The 17,390-nt window shown below is 34.3% G+C and overlaps 1 protein-coding gene across 1 annotated transcript; it reads left to right on the forward strand.

Annotated features, from left to right (window-relative positions):
- Positions 1-228: 228 nt before the first annotated feature.
- Positions 229-14,573, forward strand: LOC132171506 (protein ACCELERATED CELL DEATH 6-like). The gene is made up of 7 exons (XM_059582836.1): positions 229-751; positions 859-1,014; positions 2,323-2,436; positions 9,749-9,850; positions 11,506-11,556; positions 11,704-12,134; positions 13,965-14,573. Exons 1-7 carry the CDS (start codon positions 229-231, stop codon positions 14,571-14,573), a joined length of 1,986 nt encoding a protein of 661 aa, XP_059438819.1.
- Positions 14,574-17,390: the final 2,817 nt, after the last annotated feature.

Consider the following 17,390-nt stretch of genomic DNA (forward strand, 5'->3'; position numbering starts at 1 on the left):
TGAAGCTCTTAAACTTTAATGGTCGTTCCTTTCATATATTACTTCTATAATTAGATGCTGCCATCCAAGTTTGAGCATCTATAAAGAAGACGTTATAGCTAGGCAGATGCTTGCCTTGACGTGGCATACATCTTGTACGTACAAATTGTGATGGCCTCTATATATATTTTAGTTAATTCTGAAATTTAATATCAACAGAAAGATCATCATTTCCTTTCATTTCGTTCAATGACAACAAAGAGAAACTTGGCAGGGACGGACAACAATGGGCATTTTGATAAATATAAACGCTTAGTTGCAAACGTGCAACGTGGAAGATTGTTTGATGTACAGGCCTTATTCGCTTTCAATGATTATCCCAACGACGCAATGAATGAGAAGATCACAGCTCAGGGCAAGACAGCTCTTCACATTGCTGTTGCTTGTGGACATGAGGATATAGTGGAGGAGCTGGTTGATAAAATGTCGAAAGAAAGCTTGGAAATACAAGATAATGATGGTTGGACAGCTCTAGCTGAGACAGCTTTTGCTGGTAACTACCGGATGGCAAAGTACATGCTTACAAAGAACAATCACTTGATCAGCATTGGAGACGTGGATGGACGCCTTCCAGTTGCTCTTGCTATTGAAGGTGGGTATAAAAAATTGGCTCGCTATCTCTATTCTCTCACTCCAGAGGAAGATCTAAGTCCTAAAAAAGGCATCAGCGGTGCTACAGTTTGTACGAAGGCTATATATACCCGGACGTTTGGTAATTAACTACTTCTCCTTTAACTATATATCCATTGATGGCCGTTATTTATAATTTCCACTTAATTGTGTTTATTTATATTTTTTTACGCTGGTACAACACAACAGATATTGCTCTACATTTAATCAGAACTCATGGAGCAAAATTGACTCTTGTTCCAGACAAAGACAAGGTCTCCCCTTTGTATGCCTTGGCTTCTACGCCTAATGCATTCCCGAGTGAAAATCAGCTTGTGTTTTGGAAACGATGGATCTACAAATACTGTTAGTATCACTCTCTTATTTCTTTTCATTATATTGCTCTGGTATTATGAATGCACACACAAACAATATATATTAATTTAATTAATTCTATAAGGATTACGTACGTTTCACATAACACCATCCCCAAACACCCAAAAGATTTTACACCCAAACAAACGGCACCACTGCACAGGATAAACTGATTAAGGGTGAAGAGGTAACGATTTGAGGAATTGAAACACCAATCCACATGCATTAAAACTCCCCAAAAATAATATTAACTTGTAACTATATATATAATTTATCAAAACATTCTTATAATTTCATATGCTATTAAATATAAAAGAATGTGATACCAAATTTAACAGCACTACGACGCACACACATAAAACATGGTTAAATTAATACTATTACTCTTAACTTTTTAATTACCGACTTGATGAGAAGATTATACTATTACTTGAGTGATTCCAAATGCTTATGTTAAGTAGAAAAGCAAATTATATAGACTATTATCACCAGTTATTGTTCGGGCAATCAGGATGTTTTAAGATATTCTTTAAATTATAAACAAATTAAAAAAAATCTGACTTCCACAGGATCAGTTATACTATATTTTGTATGCACATGGGCACAACTTTGCACAAATCTAAAACTGAAATAATCGACTTGTTTTATACATTTGGGGGGAAAAAAAAACCTATAAGATCAAACTAATCTATATATAAAAGAAAAAAAGAAAAGAAAAAAAGTGGTTTCTCATATCTTTATCTCATCAATATAAGAAGTTAGCCTCATTACATTAAACATGTATATGACACTGGATAGAACTATGATTGTCCTGACAGTGTATGATAACAATTCAAACTAAAAATTGAAAAGGGAGTTCAAGAAGAGATAAAATAACAAATATAGAAGAGAAAAACCTTAATTCTCCAAATGCAAGTAGAAAAATAACTCTGAAAAAACAAAAAATTTAATTAATATATCAAAACTTAATTTCAAAAGAATATAGATCTACTAATATATGCTAAGTTCGAAAGTACTTGGAGAAAAATAAAGAAATAAAAATACAAAAATATTTTTATTTCGTAAAGCGATGTCTTGCTCGCATTTGACCGTCACGTCTACTTCTATTTGTGTTACCTTTCGAGCACTGCACAACATACACAGGCTAGGATAGGGCCAAATATAAAATATTATATAAGTTTTACGAAAAAAAAAGTATATTTTTATTTAACATTACTTATTTGAAAATTACTTAAAAGAAAATTGATCATGCGAGATTTACTATCAAATTCTTACTTCATTCACCCATTTTGCTGAAAGGTATAAGGATTGACGATAGGATTGACGCTTACGCTGATGTGAATGAAATTCGTTTGAACATTGAAGAACAAGAAAGGCGCGAAAGCTATAAATTTACTTTATCTTTGGGATCAGGTATGTTTTTGCCCAAAATTTCTCTCCCTCTTGTCATAGAAATGAGAATCATAATTTTGGCAACTTAATTCATTTTTTCTGTTCTGATAAAATAATAAAACAATGACTCCCTCTTGTCATAGAAAACAGTAATCCAGTAACCACTTTTATTTTTATGCTGCCAACATCAAGCCAGAAATTTCTTTGCTCCTCTACAAAAATATTGGAAGAATTTGGGAGAGATTAACATTTAAACACGAAATAAAAAGCACTAACCTCTGGTCATTGTTGTTTAAATGCTTGAATTGAATAACCAAATCTAAATATTTGCGAATCTGTAGAATTAGTGAATCTATAGAATCTAAGAATCCTCACAATATACTTAAATAGAGATAAATGAACAGATATTTGTTTCACATGCATTTTAATGTTGTGACCGATGGAGAATTATAGGCTCAGTTATAGATAGAACAAAACCGTTACCTATAATCAAACGTTGCTTCGTTCTATTAAGAGAGACAACTTTTGATGAAACACCAAAAGAGATAACATTTTATTTAAATAGTTATCTGTATATTTAATTATCCAAAAGTTTTAACTTAATAAAAATTTTTAATATACTATAATATATAATATATGTGACAAGGCCGATAATGAACTATCAAAAGACGTCACATAATGATCTACAAGAAGAGCGAAGTATGAGACAATCATATCAGCTTATAATTTGATAGGATAGGGCTCCACCCACTCTAGTTTAAGAGCATGTTTGAGATTGCGTTTGAGAAATTGAACTTTTAAGTCAAAAACAGCTTTTAAGTCAAAAAGAGCTTTTGAGCAAAAGCTTAATTTTTAGCAAAAAGTGCGTTTTGACAATTTTTAGGTTTTTTGAACCATTTTAAAGCGCTTTTAATTTTTTTTATCAAACGAATACTTTTTTCTTCAAATGAACTTTTTGGGTATTAAAAGCACTTTTAAACCTCTCAAATGTAATTCCAAACAAGCCTTAAAAGACTTCCGTTTACTCTAATTTTAGTACATATGTAGGACTCACGTAAAAAAAATAAAAAGATCTAGAGACTAATATCATGCCAAGTCAATCACCATTTTCTAATATATATAACTAAATAATCACCATTTTCTCAAGCTAGCTCCAACCTAGACTACCTAGTACATTTAAAGTAAACGGCCAAAACTCAACATAAAACATGTCTTCGGCCAAATCAATCAATTATCACTCAATTCACAATATTTCTTCTAAATTTTTAATTGCAATAATGTTCCCCTAAACTATCAAAATATTGACAATATCTTCCCGTTGACAGCCTATAAGTTCATACTTGAGAGAAATATGTGGACTTCTCCATTTTTTTTTTCTATGAAATCAATTGGAGTCAATCAAGCGCTCATGTTGCTCGATATCCTTCAATGGACCATGAGCCAATTCATGGTGCCTTCATGGTTGCCATTATGTTGTATGAAAATTGAGAAGCTGCTGTTTTCAGGAGCGAAATCGGCTAGTTTTGGGCTTGTGTGGGCTCCTGGTTTCAGGAGAAGTGTCGTGAAAGTGTGATTCATTGGGGAGTCTTCTTCTAGTTCCAAGTGAACTAGTTGGTTAATTAATTGGAATGTTATCCTTAAATTAATATCATGCCTATTACTAATATTAATATAATTCTATTATCAAATTAATATCTCACAAATTTGGGATTAATACTTGGGGCGCTACATTTATATCAAGTCTTATGACAAGCACAATAATTCAAGCTATATATATCACATTAAAAAAAAAAAGAATTCCCTTTTATCTTTTTAAATTCTTATTACATAGTTAAAAAATAATACTTTAAAAATGAAACCACACGAGTTTATAGGAACTTATATAAGTCAAACCAAGCTTATACAAGTTCAGTTTATTAAATAAACAAGTCTAAATTTCTATTCAAGCTCGGTTCGTCTAATAAAATAACTAAACTTGAGTCCAACTTGAGGGGTTTAGGAACAATTCAGTTTATTTGCCGCCCTAATCGCAAGGGTTCCTCTTTTCTTGGCATTAAAAAAAATTAGTTCTCTAGTAGGATTCCTACACCATGCTATGGCTCGTTGGTTGGTAGTAAGAAAAAGGCTCAATACCCTTCCCCCGATTAATTATTTTGGCCTTTCACTGTGTAATGTCCCGCCCAAAATACAAGGGCGAAATTGGGTAAATTACTTTTATTTTATCACAATAGCCACAAGATATTACCACTATATCCTTGAATAATAACGCAGTGAAAATAATCTGTAAATATTCTTTACATGAATTGACCTGATAGGCTTATTAATAAAATGCCCACAGCAACTAATACATCTTATGCAATCATTACATCTAAATCTTCAATAAATATACAACATTACAATGACATGCCACACAAGGCAGCTGTATAAGTATACAAAAGAGGGCTAAGCTCAAGCCCAGATACCACAATCTAAGGTCATCTGAATTCTTCCAACATAAAACTTTAAAGCCAAAGTGAGACAAATGCTAATCTCTCAACCTGCAACACCAACAATGTCTATGCGATCATAGAGTTAACCACATTTGCATAGGTGGATTAATGAGTCCACAGTCTCAGTAAGTATAAAAATTACTAAGTTTTCACAATAAGCCGACTTTTCACTTTCTACATCAGTTTACAATAACAGCTACCCAACATTACATTTAAAACCATTTCATAGCTAATGAAGTAAACAATGCACTTATGAAAACATTTAATACATCATGTGCAATCCAGCTGTAAAAGTATGCATATGCTTTGTTTCATTCAGTCACACATCCATACTAGTACATCTAGCATAAAATATCATATCAATCACATCATGAATCATAAAACATATGACATGCATGCTTTCAGTCATTTTCATCTTTCCCTTCCCTTATTAATAGTTATGGTTTTGATCCCCGCACATTTGGGTATTACAGTTCTAGCCCTTGTAATTAAGGTGTTATGGTTTTGACCCTCATAACTTAGGTATTGCGGTTATTTACCCCCGTAATTTAGGTATTACAACTCTGACCCCTGTAACTAAGGCGTTATGGTTCTAACCCCCATAACTTAGGTATTATGGTTCTTGACCCCATAATTTAGATTTATCATTATCGCGTGTCATCATGACACCATATCATTACATTTCATCATTCACATCTTATTCTCATTCATGCTCATGCTCATCTTGCATAATAATAAAACTAGCTTTCCTTTTTCAATCATTCTTAAATGATCAACATCACTTTCATCAACTCAATTTATAAAACATAATGTAACACTTGTAAAGTCATAGTAATTTCTCATGAAATATCTCTTAAATCATGTCACATATTCATTTATCATTGAAAGTAATCATAAATCATATATCATCATAACATATCATCGGCTCGGATTTAAACAATCATATCATGCTTGAAAGTCAACTTTAAAGTCATTTCTTTTGCTGAGTAAGTGGAAATACTTACTAAACCTTAAAACATTTAAATCAACAAAACATTAAAATATAGTATCTTGGCTCAGTAAGTAAAATACTTACCTTTAGTAACCCGCAAGTGACTTACGACTCAAGTACTCGCACTCATTAGCTCCTTTCGGAATGCTCTCTTGATCCAATTACTTCATACTACACATTGGAGGGCTTGATTCAGTCCTAAGCCTCCAATATTATGTACATGCCTGCAATTAATTGCATCATAAACTTGATTAAGCTATCAAATTCTAGACCCCATTACGTATAAGCTACTCGTGTGCTCCAGTAGCATCTTTCACTTTCTTAAAACTATCTAAGCACCAAAGACCTTCTATATAAGCCAACTCAACTAAAACCTTATTCTAATCAATTGCTTTACACTAAAACACCCAAGGTTATAACATTCTTATTACTTTAGAATCATCCAACTACAATTAACATCTTAAGAAGTTTATCTAACCATATTATCACTCTCTTCCTAATCCATTTAATTTAGCAACTTGCACCCAATATACAACAATCACTCTAATTATCATATGACATATTAGCATCTAAACCCAATAAGCACCAATTTCCATGGATCCCATAATAATCTAAGGTCAATTAACACTCTAAATATAATTAACTCCTCCAAATAGCAATCTTAGTGTTCATACACTAAAAGCCCCAAATTTAATTTAAACTACAAAATTAGGATTTATGCCCATATCTCAACAATTAGTAAAATTGGGGTTTTAATCCATTAATCTAACCTAGAGCTTGAATAATGCATAACAATCCACTATACAGGAAAGCCTCACATTAATTTTAGGGATTTAGCTTCATACTACAAATAATCAATTTCAGACCATCAAAATCCCTCAAATCATCATGATTTCAAGCTTCTAATTTCATGGGTAAAACATAAACTACAAGAAAAGGTTACCTCACTAACACCCATAGCCGGAATCCTCTTTGATTTCTTCTTCTTCTATCTCTCTGAATCTTGTCCTCCTCTCTCACTCTACATCTCTAAGTCTCTCTCTCTCTCTCTCTCGGTCTTGCATTGTATGCATGAGTGTGAATAGGAGAAAGGGAGATGGAGGTGAGAAGAAAAGGAAAGAATAGAGGAAGAGAGGGGGAGAAGTGATTTTCAGGTGGTTGGTTTTTCTTTTCTTAAGAGCATTCACAGCAGTTACCCAACCATTTTTCCTAAGTTTAAGGATCCAAAATACTTTTTGTTTCCCTATATAAATAAACACCACAGCAGATTCCCTTAATTTTTTCCTATATCATTAAAATAATATTTATTTACTTAAAAAAAAAAAAAACTTTTTTCTCTTTCTCTCCCTGATGTGGTATTTTTGTGACTAAAAATATCAATTATAAAATTACCACTTGCAATAGGACGAATCCCGTAGGATAGGACTATATTGAGGGTGGAGAACCTCAATGACTGCAGGGGTTTGTTATCAAAATTCGAAAGATTAAAATTAACTTAATTAAAAGGAGATTTGATTTGTTTGTGTCGATTCAAAGTGCATGAAATAAACGAAAAGAAAAAGAGTAAATATATGAGAGAGAGAGAGAGTAGGGTATTGACTTCACCGCGATCCGCACATCAATGGTTAACCATATCTAATTCTAGAAATTCATTATATGCATGCTATAATTTAAACAAGAAAACACATTATTGAAGAATAAAAATAATTCATCTTTGGTTGGCACGGATCGTCCACCTAACCACCAAGATGCAGTATGACCCTTCTTCCCTAAGTATGAATTATTTAATTCTTTAATAAGTTTCATACAATCAATAGAATAGCATAACTCATCTTATATAACACCCCGGTCCCATATTGGGAAGATGAGAAGAAGCCCACATAGAGTGCTAAGTTCCACATTGCCTAGTTACTAGGTGAAACTTGGCTTTATAATGAATTCTAGGGAAGCTCCAAATTGACTAGTCATTTTGAGGTGATAGCGTAGATATGGCTAGCGCTTTTCACTGGGTTGTTACAAGTGGTATCAGAGCCATTGCCCAACCTGAGATGAGGGGAGCGTGCACAAGCCCATGAAGGTCGCTAGCGGGCACTCGCTGGGGCGGATGCCAAGAATAGGCTAATCCCATGAAGGTCGCCAGCAGGGACGCTGAATCTTAAGAGAAGGTGATTGTGATGTCCCACATCGCCTGGGTATGGAGATGAGGATATGCTTAAATGTATACTACACCCTTAATGACAACAACGTGTTTTAAAGCCATGATGGTCATGATCCCATCAGAACTCCGTAGTTAAGCGTGCTTCTGCTGAAGTAGTACCGGGATGGGTGACCTTATGGGAAGTCTAGTTTGGGGGAACCAAAAGCGAACAATATTGTGTGTCATTGAGGTGGAGTGTTACAAATGGTATCAGAGCCATCTAGTAACGCCAGGTCATGTGGTACTGGAGCACTGCATGACGTGGACCTGACGAGGACATCAGGAGTTTAAGAAGGGGAGTTTGTAACACCCCGGTCCCATATTGGGAAGATGAGAAGAAGCCCACATAGAGTACTAAGTCCCACATTGCCTAGTTACTAGGTGAAACTGGACTTTATAATGAATTCTAGGGAAACTCCAAATTGACTAGTCCTTTTAGGGTGATAGCGCAGATATAGCTAACCCTTTTTCTCTGGGTCGTTACATCTTAGGTTGACACGGATTGTCTACCTAAATTATACTAAACTAGGGTGTAGTACGATCTGTCTTTCATAGGTATGGTCTATCTAATCCTATTGATTGCATGTCAATTAAAAATCATTGTATAACCATCATTCTTATAATCACGGAAAATAAGAAGGATTTGAGTTCAATAACAGTAAAATACTTTTTAAGATAAGATAAGAATTTTACTAGTATTGATTTGAAAATTAAGAATAATTACATTTAATATGAAGAACAAAAATCAGTTGTAGCAATTCTCAGAGTTATACAATCAACATGCGTAAATTGAAAAACTAGAAATTAAATACAATCAAACCATTGTGCTTGGAAAGGGTTACATCAATACCCCACAAATGGTTTACCCAATCATGATCTTCTAAGCTCCAAACACAATTTTTTGATTTCTAGCTCTAGGAAGCGGTGTCCCTTTTTTACAAGTTTAGATGCCTATTTATAGGGACTAGGGAAACCCTAGAAGCCCTAGAAAACCCTAAAAAAATCGTAGGCCAGTGTCCTAGTTGGATTAGGAGACCTAAAAGAACTTTTCTTAGCAATTTCGGACTCCTTGCTCTCTCTGCCACCCGTGTGCGCTCGAGTGCACTGTAGCTACGCTCAAGCATACTGTAGCTACAGTAACTTTGCTACAGTATCCCGCTATAGTAAATTGCAACAGTACTTGAAATGCATTTTGAACCCAAAATCAATGATTTTCTGGTATCTTTATTAAATACCTAAAACCACAAAAACAAAACAAAATCAAACAAATAACAATGCGAGGCGATAAGATTAACATATGCAAATTAAAGGGCTTGAATGTGCAACATCACTCCCCCACACGTCTTCTCTCTGTTTTTTTTTTTTTTCTCTCTCTCTCACATCTCTCTGGTCTTCTTCTTCTCCGATTTCTTTCTCTCCTGCACGCCTTTTTTTCTTCTCTGATCTCTCATTTTTCTCTAAGTATTGTGCCTGTAAACATATATCTACATCATAAAACTCTCGATTTGTCTAATTTACCTCTAACTTTATGACTTTTCTTGATTTTTCTGATCTCTCAATATATCTACATCAACGCTCTCTTCTCACTCTGGTCTTGGACCTTAAATTAAGCCTTTGGTTTTGAATAATTTTGGGTTCTACTATGATGTGGAGCAGGAAATGGGCATGTGGAGATGGGAGAGAGGAGGAGAAAGGAGATGGGTGCTATGAAGAAGAGGAGAGAGAGCGATGGAGAAGGGAGATGGGAGTGGGAAACATGTGAGAAGAGAGGAGAGAGGCTGTATTATTTTAGGATTAAAATAATGCATTGAGTATCTACAGTGTTTTCCAATGCATTGAGAAACACTGTAGATGCCCTTTGATGATGGTTATATTTAAGGCTTCTGATGTGAGTGATTTTTTGTTGTTTTTTTTTTAGATTTTCTCTAAACATAGGGAATAGAATGGGCTATAGGGCGTCTATTGCTAGTGTTCTAAGTGGGAAGAGACCAACATGTGGTAGAAGAGGGGCACTTCATGTGAGCCAAGTGATGTTGAAGGGAAAATGTGCAGAAATCCCAAAAATGCCCTTCTCACTTAAGTGAGTTTAGGAAAGAATGGGCCACAAAATAGAAATTCATCTTTGGGCCAACATGAGTAACTTAATACTCGTTTTCTTTTGGGCTTTACCTTAAGACCCATATATAATAAAAAATAAGCATATTATAATACTTAACCATACTAATTCATAATATTATATTTAATTATAAATAGCTTAATAGACTATTTCCCCATTTTTTTTTTTAATTCTATCTTTCTTAATTTCACATTACACCCCTACTATTTATTTTAACTACAACTTACCTTTACATATAATTATTTACCACTCTAAGACTTATTATTAATTAATCATATTCTTCTCTTTATGTTTTGGGGTTATTAATAATGAACTCCTTAATTATTTTATTGGGCATCACTCACTGGATCACAGTTTCCCTTTATGTTTTGAGGCCAATAAGAGCATTGATCATCTTCTTCTCTCTTATCCTTTCTCTACAAGGGTTTTGTGATTTCTCTTTGCTAAGTATAATCTGCCTTAACCTTTTTCTTGTTGGGATGAACTATTGGCTCAGAGTCACTCCTTTGTCTGGCTTTGGATTTTCTACTTTTTTTTTTTTTTTTATTTAATTGAAAAGGTGGGAAGGGGCAATCAGTGTAGTTTCCCCCCTTGGGCGTTACTATCGGGGTTCCCACCCGCTGTGGAATGTCCGGTTTGAGCCATAGCTACTGCCTGGGAAGGCGAGCCCGTCACCAGTATTTTTGTTTGAGTTAGTGCTCCAATATGTTTTGTTTTCCCTGCATGGAGTTTTCTTTGTTTCTTTGTTGTTTTTTGTTCGCCTTGATTGTCTCTTTGTAGTGCACTAAGGCAATGTTCCTCGTTTGTTTCTTTGGAGGGTTGGTTGGCTGTTCTTGTGTTGTTTTCTTCCTTCCTTTGTTTATTCGTATTCATTAAAAAACATAAATGGTCTCGACTACTAAGATAGCTTCTAATCTACATAATTTAGATGGGGTAGACGGTGGACCGTGGAGATCAGCTAAGTTTCAAAACTCAAATTTACCGTAAAAGTGCACTCTAAATCCATTTGATAAGCCATCTCTGGCCGTGTAACTAAAAGTCTTAGGGTTTGTGTCTGCTAACAAATTTAAGGCTAAAAACTCGACCAATACTGATTAGAACATATCGCAAAATTCTTTAATACATGATAGTGAACTGGTGGTGCTTCATATTGTAGATTATAATGTTGATTGTAGATTTAGCTGAATCTACCGAGTTGCTTTAATTACATACATATATTTTATTTTATTTGTAAATTCTTTATTCTAATTCTAGCAATAATTTTCTAATGCTGATAAGTGTTGTTTTTACTTTGCAGTACTAGCTGAATTGCACCAACAAGTGTCATCTCTCCTTAACCTAGTCTTCGGTATACTGCATCCACTCAATTAATCTCATTTTTCGATGAATTTAATGAATTTCTTCATTATGCCTTTTGTTTTGTTTTTTTTTTTTTCCCGCTATTTATGGTTTCATCTAGTTAAGTTGGAATTATTTTGACTACTAATTTGCGAAGGAATCAAGGATTTATATGAAATGGAGTTGGACAGGCACCAGAGCCTTTGCCTTAGGCGGGAAATGTGTTTTGCGATATCATTTTCAAATGATGAAACGAGGAAGATTGGTTGCGTTGATACAGCTGTCTTCCGTGCTATCAAGGAAGGGAATTTTGAGTTTGTTGATGAAATAATGAAACAAATTCCAGAGCTCTTGTGGTGCAATGATGACAAAGGCAGAACCATATTTCCGAGTGCAGTCCTGTATCGTCAGGCTAAAATCTTTAGTCTTATATACGAGCTTCATGTGAAGCACCCGAGGGTATACGTCTCTCAAGATAACTTCAACAACAATATATTACATATGGCAGGGATCTCACAAGCTTCTACCCACCTTAATCGCATCCCAGGTGCAGCATTGCAGATGCAATGGGAACTACAATGGTTTAAGGTCATATCTCTCTCTTTATATTTCTTCGGTATACCCAGCACTATTAGCTATAATGTTCCAAATTCTTGAAATTTAGAAGGGAGAAAGGAAAGTTATGTCAAAAATTTTATTTTTAACGCAAGTTGCATTTACCCCATTTCTGATACAAGTAGTTTTCTTCTCTTTTTCGGGGTGAGTATTTATTACCAATAAAAACTAGAGTGCACTTCAGTGGAAAAGTTTTACTTTTTGAACCACAAGTTGAGAAATTGAAATCTTCTGACGTTGCAATTAGAAGTTGGGGTCTTTCAAATGGGCGGTTAAAAACCACTCGACATCTGCTGTCTGCCCGTTTGTATGGGTTGTAGGCGGATTTTCAGCACCTAATTCCAAGTGAGTGGATACTCTATTTGCTATCTGGATATATGTGGGCAGATAGCGAAAAATGGGTAGGTGGAGGTGGATTATCCACCTCTGCAGACCCATACATATTAGTAAAAATTGTTTGGTTTTATTAAATTAAAACATCATTTAGGGAAAACTAATAGGGAAACTAGTGGGTATTATTCACAAATTAAAACTCCATGTGTACAACATAGAGGCTTATAGGTGTTATAGTTTCATAAAGTTGCCACAAAGAGAACCACAGCTGCAACAACTTCAAGTTGATCAACAACCCCAATATATAAATTGAGTTCATAGTTTTTTTTTTTTTTTTCAAAAAAAAAATAAGAGAAGCTCAAAATGGCCAAAAATTCATTGTGGATGTCACTGGCGATTAGTACAAAAAATGGCCAATAGCTGTTCGGTTATGGGCGGATTCGATAGATGCGGATGCGAGTCGTACTAAAATCCGTTATCCACAAAGTGCAAATGCAAATGATGAATAAAAGTATTATCCGCCCATATATTGCAGTTTACAACCCTAATTAGCGGAGTGCTTATTTTTTATTTTATTTTTCTAATTAGGAGTACCTCATTTAAATACCTTAAAATGGGTTCATAATTTTATTTATGATTTAGTTGTCATTTTATGAAAGTTTCGGACAAAAGTGTCCATCAAACTACCTTGGAGTTATATGTGTCATATGTGTGTTTACATAATAAACTATATACCCTTATTGGTTTTATGACCCACAACCACATTTAGCAATCCCTTCTATGATTAATCATATATTCTATTTTCACTCAAGTTTTCAGATTTAAATCTATAAAACATGTATGGATCTTTGTATAATCGTTAATTTTACATAATTAATTGTACGTGTAATTTGTTTCATTTCTTTTATAAAATCTGTATATATTAATTTTTTTTTCTTTTTTGTTTATTATATAACATTAAAATCCTTAGCACATATTTAAATGTCCAATATACACTTATACAAATAGGTACATATATGTATCTATACGTAGATAAATTACATCTAGCAAGCAAGCTACATGCATCATGTAATTAAATTTTGTTCAAGTTTAAAAAACACTTACAAAATGAACTGTCAAGGACAGATTGTTTAAGTTTAGGATTGAACAGAGGATTACAGTTGGTGATTGAAAAATTATAGGGAAAAAAACTTAAATTATTTTTAAGGGCAAATTGAGTTATTAACGTTGCTTGAAACTTTGATGTACTTGAATAAAGGAGTCAAAAATGTTCCTTTAATTTGTGTATCTGTGGGGTTTAAAATAAGATGAGATGTTCCAGTAATTGGAATTGCTGCATTTAAGTACATGAATGGATCTTCATAAAATAAAATTGTTTTTGGAGTGAGGAAACATCACTCTTTGACTGATATGTGATGTTATATACCTTTTGGTAGCCTTTCCTTCTAAGACTTTGATTAACAAATGCAGGAGGTAGAGAGTATTGTTAATCCCAAGCTTAAGAAAGCTTTAAACAAAGATGGTTTGACTCCTTGGGAATTGTTTACCTGCGAGCACAAGGACATGAAGAAAGCGGGAGAGAAACAAATGAAGGATACAGCAAGTTCTTGTACAGTGGTAGGCGCTCTCATTGTCACCATTATGTTTGCTGCAGCCTTTACCGTTCCAGGTGGCAACGACCAAACCACAGGCTTGCCAATGTTCCAAAATGAAAAATGGTTTATGCGCTTCATAGTATTCGATTCCCTATCGCTCTTTTCCTCAGCAACTTCAATATTGATGTTCCTAGGAATCCTAACATCAAGTTATGCAGAAGAGGATTTCCTAAAAGCCTTACCTACAAAGATGATTATAGGACTTTCCACTCTTATCTTTTCTATTGCATTCATGATGATAGCCTTCTGTGCTGCTCTTTTACTTATGTTACGTGAACAATCATGGTTGGTCTATCCGATCATATGTTTGGCTAGTGTCCCAGTCACCTTGTTTGTGTTGATGCAGCTCCCCCCTCTGATTAAGATGATCAGTTCAACTTACGGATCAAGCATCTTCGATAGGAAAATAAAACGTTCATTTTAACTTATTCATTATGCTATATGTTGTATATGTACATATGTTGTATATGTATTAACTAGCATACCAGCCAAACAAATTTATTATTATTATTATTATTATTATTATTGGACAGATATTGATAAAATTTCTGCTACTAGATGTTGCTTATTTTGTGATTCTTTCTAGTTTTATCCATATTTGTAGTTCCACAAATTAGTCATTGATCATCCATTATAAATTTCTACTCTTTTTATTTTTATTTTTATTTTTATAATGTCTTTTGTTATTTTGACAAAGGATAAAATACATTTTGATCCGGTAAATAACATCCATAACAGGTCCACCCTACTAGATTACCATTAAAACCAAAAGAAGTGACTATACCATAGACTTGACAGTTTTCAATTAATTGACGTTTTATTTTATTTTATTTATTTATTTATTTTCACTTCTGAATGTGATCTCACACATAGCTATTTCTTTAGTTACATGGGCAGTAAGCATGCAGGACAAAGCAAGAGAAACTACTTAACTGAGCTAACAATGATAACAAACCAAACTCACTTGGCCTGGGCTATATCTCTAGCACTGGGCTATGCTTGTCATATTATTTTGGGTTTTTACGTCCTACTATGGGGCCTTGGGTCCATAGACTTTAGAGCGATTTTTATGTGTAATAGTTACCTCCTAAATTCCTTCTATCAATGCTTTGAGAGAAGAGAATTCTGATACTCAGTTTCCTCCATTTCCTTAAAATGGTCAGTTCTTCAGATATTTTGCTTGGTTTAACTTATTGAATCCGTTATTTTTGTTGTTTTATCAATTTATGGAACCTGACAATCGCGTGTATGAGATATTCGGCGGTTAGGTGCGATCTTTGATCTTACAAATCTTTTGTACGCATCCTCATAAATGCGCCGCTCCCTCTACCATATGTTTTTCTCCGAGTGGGTTGTGTCTAGTGTGTGGTTCTTGAGCCGGGTGTTGGCTATTGGATGGCGTTCTTCGTCGCATCTTTTGAGAGAAGGGATGTCACGAGCCCCCTCGGTTTAGGCGTGGCTGCAGGCTTATGATGGTTTTACATTAAACGCTCTATTGCTAGGTTCAAGGTTTTATCTCTTTATAACTTTCCCTTCTTTCCCATACTTCACCGCTTTAGTCTTTCTGAACTTTTGTCTATGAAATTTCTTGAGAACTCTTTTTCTTTTTGGCAATTATGTCTTCTCCTCACTATCCTCAATCTTTTGATGGCAAGGCCTCTGACGATCATTCTCCAGAGGTGCCTCTGGTTCAAAAGAAGGGAGATTCATCTGCTAGGGTTTGCCCGTTTGGTTGGATGTCTTCCTCCGATGTGAGGATGTCTTTGTGCTTGGACTACCCTCATAAACAGAGGTCTTGCTTTACATCTAAGAGCATTTGGGATATTAGATCCCTATTGAGAAGGTTTTCTTGGACTGTGAAGGAAATCCCAAGAGACTGATTCTTACTTCTGATAAAGCGGTCCAAAAATATCTGGCTTGCCCTTAAGCTATAAGAAGACCTGAGCACAGAAAGTTGTTCAAGCTTCAAACAAGTCAAGTGGGGTTAAGACTTCTGCCCCGAGAGATTCTAGTTTTGCATCTAAATCTTCCACGCATCCCCATTTTCGGGACACTACTTCATCTTTCGAGCTTGGTGTTGTCTATCCGGTCCAGTTCCGTTGCTGTGACTTTCGGGGAGCCCCGTACATATGATGGTGTTCCCGAGGATGGTGCTCCCGAGGATGATGTTTTAGACTCGCCCCCTTTGAAGGAGACCAAAACTTTGCAAGTTACTCCTCTGTGCATTTAATCTTGGAAGCCAAGGGATCCAATTGCCGTTCGGAATGAAACTCATGATTTCCACCCTTCCTAGACCAGTCCTCCAAGATCTTCTACCGAACCTTCAAACCAGGAGCCTGTGTACAGAGGACAACTGCTCAAAGGTCATTCCGAGAGGAACTCGCCATTGATAAGAAAATAATGAAATAATTAGATGAATGTAGTCTGGAGTTCATAATGTTTGAACAAATTCGTAATTTGATGATATTTTTCAACTGTGTTTTATTTGTTTCAGAACACATTCCGCACCAAAAAATAAGAAGGATAGGCGCTCCGAATGGTCTAACAAGCTCCATCGGGATCTTAACTCTTATTAATAAGATCTTGATGGAGATAAGTTTTTGTTAAAAATTATTACTAATTAATTTCATTGAGGATATATATATATATATATATATATTCAATGAAATTAATTAGTAATCTCAAAAACTAAGGCTCCAGAATTAGCTGATTTTCAATTTCATTATAGTTAAAGTGAACATAAGCAATTCCAGTATTTCTTAATACTTTTACTATTGTGCCTAACATTATTTGAAATGAATTTTTTTATCTTTTATATATCTCATTCAATGACAAAATCAACTATCTGATTGATCAATCTCTCTCTCTCTCTCTCTCTCTATATATATATATATATATATATATATATATATATATATATTCTAATGACTTGAATCAACTAATTAACTTTTGATTAAATAGTTCAAACTTTTGAATTAAATTTTTCATTTTTTTCCTAAGACCTTAGAATTATTTTTATTTTTTATACTACAATGAGTGATTTGTAATTTAGGTTAATAATAGTGATTGATTTTGCATTTTAATTTTAAGAACACATTAATCCTTACCTTTTTTTTTTTTAATTTCAATAATTAGATTCTTAGGTTTTTTTTTTTTAAAAAAAATTAGGACTAATTTTTCTTTTTAAAAAAATTAGGATATATAAACCATTTTTCCCCCAATTTCAGCCCTTCACGAAAAC

The sequence above is a fragment of the Corylus avellana genome, chromosome ca1, assembly GCF_901000735.1.
Source record: "Corylus avellana chromosome ca1, CavTom2PMs-1.0".
NCBI lineage: Eukaryota > Viridiplantae > Streptophyta > Magnoliopsida > Fagales > Betulaceae > Corylus > Corylus avellana.